This window comes from Hesperophylax consimilis, chromosome 14 (genome assembly GCF_061612785.1).
Source record: "Hesperophylax consimilis isolate HC1 chromosome 14, BYU_Hcon_1.0, whole genome shotgun sequence".
NCBI classification, from domain to species: Eukaryota; Metazoa; Arthropoda; class Insecta; order Trichoptera; family Limnephilidae; genus Hesperophylax; species Hesperophylax consimilis.
In genome coordinates this window covers 3,236,879-3,247,174 of record NC_142849.1, presented here as the reverse complement: position 1 = coordinate 3,247,174, position 10,296 = coordinate 3,236,879, and the positions used below count along the sequence as shown (strand labels likewise).

The 10,296-nt window shown below is 33.8% G+C and overlaps 1 protein-coding gene across 1 annotated transcript; it reads left to right on the top strand.

Moving 5' to 3' along the window:
- Positions 1-2,122: 2,122 nt before the first annotated feature.
- LOC149417797 (pfs47 receptor-like) lies at positions 2,123-9,545 on the top strand. Its single transcript, XM_089639423.1, has 4 exons — positions 2,123-2,535; positions 5,925-6,124; positions 8,525-8,668; positions 9,372-9,545. Exons 1-4 carry the CDS (start codon positions 2,169-2,171, stop codon positions 9,456-9,458), a joined length of 798 nt encoding a protein of 265 aa, XP_089495549.1. The 5' UTR covers positions 2,123-2,168; the 3' UTR covers positions 9,459-9,545.
- Positions 9,546-10,296: the final 751 nt, after the last annotated feature.

The following is a 10,296-nucleotide window of genomic DNA, read 5'->3' as shown; positions in this document are numbered from 1 at the left end:
ACCAACACTGAGACAGAATTTTTCAAGAAATGCGTTACTTGCTAAGGAATATATCATGAGGTTATTGCCAAAAGTTGGTAACTACATTTTTTGGTAATTTGAGTTAGCGATCTATGTCTGGAATAAGTTTGGGTCAATAAGTTAAGCAGGTTTAAAAGCAATGGTTTGGTTTTAAACTTTGTAAGTTATATTTTTTTTAATTTATAGTCATGGAAAATATAATAAAAGCACTTTTTTTCAAATTAGCAATAACATCATTTCCCAATACCTTCATAATGCAGATCAAACTTTAAAATGGAGTTTTTTCCAATTTTGGAGTCGCGACCTATTATTTGGGATCCTGTACACTAAACAAACGAATGAGTGTGTTGTTTTGAAGATTTTATCTGTGACATCACAAATATGTACATGTAGGTATGTAAGACTTCTTGTTAATAAATTGTGATGCCATTAAATTTTATTTTTATTATCATTGCAAAAAACATGTATTTTAGTTTTGTTTGCAATTGCCTTCGTAAGGTGAAGCGACTCGCCTTTAGCTAAAATATTCCTAACTAAAATTATTTAGACTGTTTGTAAAATAAACATATACATCTTGCAACTTTTGCCACACATTGGTTGCCACAAAGGTGCTACTTTCACCACTCTAACGAAGCTAACCAAGACGGAGCTAAAATTTAGCAAGCCTAAATTCAAATGCTCTACTTAAGTTATTCCACTCGAGCGATTTTTGGAATATTATACCAAGTTTTCAAAAATGTTCGCTAAGCGATCGCTTGCCATAGTGTGGCAAATTTAAATAACCTAAAAATATGGGATAGGCAGTGAAATCAAGGTGGATTCATTGGATTTAAACTGGAGTAAGCAAAATCATATGTTTTCATATTAATATTTTGAGGAATGGTATTAATTAAATAACATGGTAAATGTATGTGTATGACACCAATCGCTCGAGTGGTTGGAGTAGTTCGTGCTGTAATTGTCAAAGAGGAACAGATGGTTAAATCGGGTAGAACTAACACGGATATATAAAGAGATAAATATGATTGATGATTAGATTATCTATCAGAACATTTAAGGTATTATCGGTACGTTTTGCTAATCTCATAATCCAAAATCTGGCGCCTCTAGTTATCCAAATAATAACACGTTGTTTCTAGCCACCGCCATCTTTATTAACACAGGCCATGCTGTAGAAACTGAACTTAGAATTAGAGAGACCTGTTTTCGGACTTCTAGCACTGGGATTAAAAGGTTTAGTACTAAACTCTGCCAAACCCAGTGAAAAAAGTCCGAAAACAGGTCTCTTTAACTGACAGATTAGTTCTACAGTTTGGCTTCTATTAAAGATGGCGGTGGTCTAGCCCATGATTTGATAAAAACAGTATTCAATGTTTGTACAAAAAACTTTATCATCAGTCAACAACACTGTAAGAAGCAATGTAAATCAATATAGTAAATAATGACTAATTGAGATAAGGTTTATCTAGGAGTCGTCGGAAGATTCAATGTAAAGCAAATAATAACACAATGTACCCGTGAGACATGTTTGTTTAAATCCAGATTCTCTAGGATAGTAGCTACTGAGAAGAAAATTGTTTTAGAGATTAAATATTCTAACTATACATAAAATATTCACATCTTCTTATTTGTGCCTTCTATATTGTCAGTTGCAACTCCACTTCAGCACCGCAATTTTGTTTCCACATATATACCATATTTTATGTTTGATCAAACTTTAAAAAAATATTTAGGTTTATTTGAAATTTTTTGGCGCATAAATCTATTTGAAATATTTTTTTAAAATTTTATTTTTAAATTTTTTAGGAGAAGAAGGGTTATTTTTTACTAGCAAGGAAAAGAACCTATCACAGAAACAATAATTAAATTTAAAATATATTATTTTACAGTGTGACATTCACAGATATAAGGACAACATAAATATAATAATGGATCCCAGTTGAAGCAAAACACCTGAAACGGGATCTGTCATTTCATGAGAACAAACGTTTCAGTTTTTTGATATTTTTTGTTGTTGTATAGAATCAAGTATCAAGCACCTTCGGTAACTCGTTAATTAAACAATGTATGTAAATATTAGTAAGAGGTGAACATTTGATCTAGGTTCACCGCCTCCAGGCTTCAACGGTCCACCCTACCCCACTCGGATGCGCCACCCTGCGGGGGACGGCACCCCCTATATCCCCATGTCCTACAAGGGCTATGACCCTGGATTTAACTTCCCTGCTCCTCCTAGCCCCACTCCTGGTCAAGGCTTTAGTTCCGGTCTAACATTCAGCCCGACCGGATATCCCTTGAACCCAGTCAATACTTGCGATCCGGAAGATTTTGGTCCATCTCCGGTACCGTTCCAAGTTCCGGCGAGTTTTCAACATCTTTCTGCCCCCCCTCCCCCGGGGTTCATTTACAACCCCAGCCTCCTGAGCTATCCTCCCGAACCCGTGCCGGATCCCCCCACACCAGAAGAAGAAGAAGAGGAAGCCCATGAGTCAGATGACGATGATAAACACAACTGTAAGTTTATGTGGACATATTCGATTCCCTGTGGCATTCCGTGGGTTGTAATTTGTTCTAAATTAACATATCTTACTAACGAAGGTGCTTGTTAAAATCTCATTTTGTTCAGTTCGGTTTGTGGTCCTACCGGTAAAGGTGTGTTGTTCTTCTATTCTTTTCATATTTTTTAAACTTATTTTTCATTTAAATTAGCCGTTCATGGTAAATAGTGAGAAGTTACAGCGGAGTTATCAGCCTTCACAGGCTTGGGGCAAAATGTTCATATCAACCGTCATTTTGGTTAAATTAAGATAGAAAATAAGAGAATTGAACAGATTTCCTATTTAACTGTTATATGTAGGGTGCGTAAGCATTGATTATAATTTAAAGTTTAAATAATTATTGCATAATATTTTCAGAATCAAAAAGATTTTTTTTAGCTAATCGGTATCTAGAAGATAAAATGTTGATGATATCAGTAGGTTTTCTGAAAATCCCTAAGATCGTAATATTATTAGCTTATCATATTTAAAAAAATTGAATTTTATGTTGAAATTTCACTATCAATTAACTTAACTGTCTCTAGAAATCACGTGTATTCTCGGTATAAAAAAAGCTGACAGCGCAAAATGGTGACTAAGGCGATGCACGACTACGTGTAATATATTTCCCTTTCCCTTCCCCACTTACCTTCAGCCTCACAACATACCCCAATTGGGGATGCCATAGTCTCACTGGCTCCAGACGGGAGCAGTTGGGACTCTTGTGAGGTATTCACTATAAAAAAAAAAAAGAAATAAATATTTGGACTCGGGCCACTAACGATAAAACACCTTACGTAGATGGCGATAAGGATTAAATTCCCTCCCAACACCAGCCGCCTTTTTTGATTTATTTTGCGAAATTCAAGTACAAATATTTAAATGTTTTGCGATCATTTTATAAAGCACTTAATTTGTCATATTATATAATACAATCACAATCTAAAAGGCCAACATTGAACATTAAAGCAGTTTTTTTAGGCCTGATAATTAATTTTTTTATGGTCTTATAAATAGATTTATCAAAAAAATGCTTGATGATTTTATAGGCCAAGATGTGTTCTACTGCAGTATTTAATTAAAACAACAAACATGTTTCAAAGCGACCTAATTTAAAAAAAAATGATTTTTCATTACTTCGTAGTGCTTCGCCTTAAAAAGACTGTTTATTCAAATGTAAGGATGTGTTTTCATTTGTGACTGTGTCGTCTCATGAAACTAACAAATCCGCCATTAACAATTTATGTCATTACAAATGCATATCAATATAAAGTATGCAATTATTTGAAACTGCTAAAACTCTTCACTTACCACTTTTAATTCTATAAATATGCGTATGTCAACGAAGGGTAGATACCATCAAAGCTTTGGAATGGGCTGGGCTTTTCAACATTATTAAATTGGAGAAATAGAACATAATTTCATCAAACACAACTGTTAGATAAGATAAAGGTATATAGGAAACTCTTGATTTAATTGAAATATATTTTCAATAATAAATGATTAAAATCACAACTGATCTCACGATAAAAGACAACGGGCGTCTATGCGATTACTTCTTTAAATAATCACGTAGCAAATCATTTTTGTACCAAATAAATTTTAAAAAATTACCTAAAATTTAAGGATATCTTATCTTAAGTTACTTTATTTAGTTTTATATCAAGCTATAATCCTGTAAACATTTTTTTCAATTTAATCAATCATTCAACAAACGACATAATACCAATTGCTTTATCTCGGTGTTGTTGGTATTTATAATCCGAAAATGAGATTGTAATAATCTCTCTTAACTTGACTCTGATAAGTTCACGTAGAAAACAAATTTTAAAAGCTAAATAAACAGTTTTATCCAATTATTGCCCAAATAAAACTGCAATTTCATAAAAAGTGTAAACTTTGTTTGACTTGACACTGTGGATGATAAAAACAGTTAGGTACTTTTTTTGAAATAAAACTCAACCTTCATTAGGGTTGGGCGATATTAACTAAGTACAATCCCGGACATAATTATTAATTTGTAAACATAAATAATGACAACGTTACCTTTTAGTAAATTCCTAGTATGTCGGAACACGTGTTCATGCACTTGGAAATGCCTTGATAATATATAATGCTTAAATTCGTATCGTAAATCAGAATATATATTCGTATTTAACTAAAAAGTTTATCAGGAAACCTATCAATTTATTCGTTAGGAGCCTGCGATCTCGTTTTTAACCGGATTTCTAATAATTTGAAGAGATTCTTAATACATTAAAAATACTAACTTTTCTCCATGGACGGCGACAACATTTGGACGTTACTCTTTGTACACCTTTTCGTAGAATAAAATTTAATTCATTTACATCATTAAAATTTGTAGACACAACTGAAATTCAAAGAAAGAAAAAAAAATGAGGTGACCAAATATCTCGTTTGACTTCTTGATTACTTATTACAACAGCTCATCAGCAAATGTTGATAAATGCTATTTGAAAAACGGACCGAGTATTAAACATGTAGGTTAGTTGGTGAACATTGTACAATTCTTTCAAAGAGGTCATACAAGCAATGCTATGAGAACAGCTTTACAGAAGCCATTATTCGTAGTTTTACTTTCTGGAAACCTATTATTAAATAAAAATCTACTCAAATAAATTTTTACGAGCCAGTAATGTGTTTTATGATCAGTACGTATTTGAGGATTTTGTTAAGGGGTTTTACAGAAATTGGGTTACACCGTTGTGTACGGGGATGGAAAAATGATTAAATATACGCCTTCATTTACCCAAGACCATAAGCGATCAATGTTCAGTGGCGGTTTTCTCTATACGTACAGTGAACTCCCTAACAGTAGCGAAGACGTTCGTAGGAGCGGAATCCAGAACGCTCCAATGACAGAAAATTCGTGTGGAATATTTTATACGAATAATATTTTTGGTCGTAGAGTGAGAGGTACGTCTCTATTTCCAGACCCTTTTGTAGAGGTACACCTTCCACAAGCATTTTTACCATACATCATTGTGCACGTGACATCCGAGCTTTTATTAAATTCACCAGAAATCACTTCACATAAATGTCATCTCAATTAAAAGATAAGAAATTATTATATATAAAACTATTTTTGGTATTGTCGTTTAATAAAAAAATATCGTTGGGGTTAATTTCAATGTTCCTATATTTTTACAAATTATTCATACATTTGCAAATATTATACTAAAACGAATGCGATTCAACCGATATGTGAACCTAGATTTAAATTTATTTATTTTTCCTCTAATTTTTTTTTGAACCTGGATAGATTTTGTAGATTATTACAGTGTGTCGAAGGTATAAATGCTCTGCAAGGAAACATCAAATGATTGTGGAGTTTTGTATTCTCAGGTTTTCATTGGGTCAACGCCTCTGCCTCCAACTGCAACTTCCCCGGAGCCATCGTAGTTGGACACGACCAGGATGGGTCCCCCATCTACGCCGGCAGAGCCCACCACCAGGGAGACCTTCTCCCCGCTAAGGTCATTCCCTCCAAGAGCGTAGCCTACATCGCTTACGACAGTCAGGAAATCGTCAAGGACCAGTTTGAGGTACAAACTCTATATGACTTTTTAATACTATTAGTTCGTAAACCTAACATCTTAACATAATCAAACAAACTCACATATCCTCTCTTTACCTCTAATATGTCATTTAATGGACGGCAGAAAGTAAGACAGTTTTATGAATTTAAGATTTCTTTAAAATGAACGCTTGACCATAATGATACATAACATTACAAAGATATTCATGTCTGCCCCTGTAACTAAGTAAATAATAATTGGTTGTTTCGGTGATCCTTTTGTTCATAACATAGAGTTATGTTTAAAGACGAAACAGGGCCAACAAATTTAGTATTTATTTGTCACAAAATTACTAATTTTGCACTTAGCATAATTATGAACTTAAACACCTAAGACCACAGAACACAAATAAATATTAAAATATTAACAAAAACTGGCGCAGCCGGTAGAGTTTTCAAGCGTTTATATTAATTAGTTAATCATATTTTAGCGGGTTCTAAAGAATTACCCTATTTATTTTATACCATACATATTGAATCACTGTTTTATGTACTTGGAAACACACTGTTTCAGGTTTCATTTTTTTCTAATCATTTTCTTAACACTACGGAGAAACTTTCAAACTTTCAATCAAGTTTCTTTTCTGTCCTTCTTCTACTATCTCTGTTTCTTTTTCTTATGAATATTTTCTACTGTTTTGTTCGATTCCTGTCTAATTTTCTTGCATTTAAACAAACTCAGCTAAAGGCTTTACTTAACCGTAGTTCTATTCGATTTTACTATCTCGAATGTTGAAGAGTATTTATGCAGAAAATATTTTTGTTCTGTTTAGAAATGAAGCTGTTTTAATGATCTTGTTTTGTGTTGTCTACATGAACTTCTCTAAAAAACTTATATAAGAAGTAATAAATGTTGATCATACTTTTGCGCAGAGTATTCAACATAATTTCATTGTGATTTTTGGAATTAGAGCATAATCCAAAGCAGTTAAAGTGATGCTAGAATATATTTTCGATGATACAGGTACTTATTGAGGACGAATTAGAATCTTCATCTTGTTGCTGCTGTTTTGGGGTAGATATTAATCTCTTTATAATACATTCGCACATAATCACTTTAATTGCTTTGATTGTCTTGGATGCTGGTTTTCATTTGTATGCCCCATATACGGGTTGTCCTGTTGTTCTTTAATGTGCAATAATTGTCATTTTTTGTGTGTGTTATATTGTTCATTACAAATACTCATACATGTAGTGGATTACGCGCTTAACTACGCGTCAGGACCTTATGGACAGATGTTCGAAACATTGTTAAATATCTACAAGTTCTATTTTCAACTAGTGTCTTCAAAGGAATACGGTTCCATATTTTGTGTCATTAATTGTGAATTGTATTGTGTACACTTTATTAATTATTTATCCTTATTTATAAAATCAATGTTAAGTTACAGCAATGGGTAGGATTAAGATTATATAACTAACAATTTGCACTGCATATTATATATCATATTTATATATCTAAGTATAAATACATAATGTTATAAATTTTGAATAAATCCAATATTAGTGTGTTGTTCCAAAACGCAGAGATATATCCGCTATCAAAAGCGTCGCCGTTGATAGAAAGAAGGCGCAAACATTGAGAGTCAAATGCCTATCAATATAGATCAAACATAATTTCCCGAATTAATTTATTTACTCTGTTCTTGTACATTTTTACTTATACCACATCAATAAAAAAAAATAAAAACAAAACCAAAATGTCATGAGAATGTCATGAAAAAACCACAAAATTCGACGAATTAAAGAATTTGTTAATTAATTCAGCACATCATTTGGAAAGTTTGGAACACAACACAAATATTAGTTATTATTTTAAAATTATTCTATCAATGATATTAAATTATGAAAAAATTACACAATTTAGAAATTTAAAAAAGAAATTCGATTAATACTTGAATTTGTGTGTAATTGTAGGCAAATTTTACAAACTGTGGATTAGTATACCGATAGTTGCCCTACTATAGTAGCCAGGCCAAAGATATTAAGAAGAACGAGATATGCTATGTTGGCCGTCGGACCGTAGGCGGAGTACTACCTAATTAGGGTACTTTGAATACTATCGGGACGTGTACGCACAGAAATCTGTTCTATGTATTAGTGCGGATACCTTAGCGTCAGCGAAGGGGTGCAGTAGTATTGGTGAACAAAACCGGCGACACTGGGCAAAACAATTCCACACAGTATGAACTGCTCATAGCACATCTCGTTCTTCTAATATCTTTGAGCCAGGCATTTAAGGACATACCGCTGAGAGCTCTTTTGGAACCTCTCCCACTTTTTCATAAACAAAATTGGCTACAAAGGGGTTCTCAGCAACATGACCGTGTAAAGGTGTTATTGCAGCTAAATCTGTGGTATTTTGTAGGTAATGGTCCAGAAATTCATCTCCTGGCAGCCAGCCTCCAACGGAAACGTGCCCGATGGAGCTATTGAGATTGGACACACTTCCGATGGAGAGGTCCTGTACCTAGGCCGCGTGCACAGGGAGGGAGCCCTCACTCCTGGAAAGGTACTATCCTATTTCATTAAATCAGGCGAGGCGGTTTTCTTTACCACCCCCCGGGTACCGTTTACTGGATAACCGACACTGCCATTGGTTAGCAAGGGTGCCCGGGTTCATTGCCAGATCGTGAAAGGCTGGTTTGGGGAGACCCTTTGACTCTCCAACTGGTCTCTCTTGACCCATCACCTTGATCCCTAGAAACCTACCCACCCCTCATACCTTTTTTCTTCTCAGAACTTCCTGTCCTTCGTTTCCTTAAAAAGATCTCCCACGCAGCATCCCCGAAATGACATGGGATGCTTCCTGTGTGGGGTTAATGTACACAACAGTAAAAATAGCAATACCTGAAGAGGAGGTTACACAACATGTTGGAGGCACCCCAAATGTAATATGTTTTTACTTAAGACTGCATAATAACACTTTACTTTTTAAAACAAGCAAATACCTGAGCCTTTAGTTTTGTGAAGCAACTGGACTATAGTGAAATAATAACAGAATTTGAAAAGAACTTTCATAGAGCTTGAAAATTAACATTAAAATTTGATGAATTGTTCAAATTCTGTGAAACAAATGTGAGGTGGTCACAAAACACTAATTTTAACCCATACAGATAATGAGTGTAAATGTTTGTTATATAACAGGTACTTTTCATGTAAACTGCATGTAAGAAAATATAAATAAATAAATATGCTTATTTAATATTTACTAGATCCAGCGCAGTCACGGCTGCTGCTACTTCCCCTTCGACGGAGAAGAGAAGAACTCCACTGAATACGAAGTCCTCGTCCAGCAATAAGCTATCATATCACCACCCATTCCTTGCTAATACATATTATAATCTAAGCCCCTGTATGACACGAATAAATATTTAACTCAACAAAAATATGGTTTTATTTCATCAAAATATTGGTCTTATTTAAAAAAAATATTACTATACATTTGATACAGAAAATTTATAAGTAACATATTAGGCCAAATAAAATAATAGGATATTGTATATGTGCACAAAGACATGAAAGGTATATAAGACGTACGTCGAGGATAAGCTGCAATACATGCGTGAATACAGTATGACCCAGTCAACATTAGTTTCTAACTAGACAGTGCCTGTTCTAAGGCGTGAATACAGTATGGCCTAGTCAACATTACTTTATAACTAGCCAGTGCCTGTTCTAAGAAACTAATGTCTTTATTTTTTGTTATTCAATACATATCTAAAATCGAATGGCAAAATTTTAAAAAATATTACCTAATTATAAGTAATTATACCAAAGGCAAAAGAAAGAAGTAGAAATATGAAGAAAAAAATTTTGAAAGAAAAGAATTTAAATTGAAAAGTTGTTGATATACCACGCCACTATTTTGGTTGATGTGTGATATTCATTATAGCCTGAAATTTATTTGGGCGTTATAGGAATCCGTTAATCTGAATTCAGTGAATATTAGTACCTACATGAATCTTTAGAACAGATTTTATAACATCCAAAAATATACGAAAGTCGTCCAAATTTAAATGTTCTGATCATAGACATATGAATATTAGTAGACCTGCCCTAAGTGATTAAAAGCGTATTATCCCCACTCCCCATACCGGTTCCATTGGAGCCGGCTGTGCTCGCGTATGGCCTCAAGTG

Excerpts from the sequence above, each read along its gene's own strand:
- LOC149417797 (XM_089639423.1), top strand. The coding sequence starts at position 2,169 with ATGCGCCACCCTGCGGGGGACGGCACCCCCTATATCCCCATGTCCTAC. Across the intron at positions 2,536-5,924 it reads TGACGATGATAAACACAACT|GTTTTCATTGGGTCAACGCC; the intron begins GTAAGTTTATGT and ends TTGTATTCTCAG. Across the intron at positions 6,125-8,524 it reads TCGTCAAGGACCAGTTTGAG|GTAATGGTCCAGAAATTCAT; the intron begins GTACAAACTCTA and ends GGTATTTTGTAG.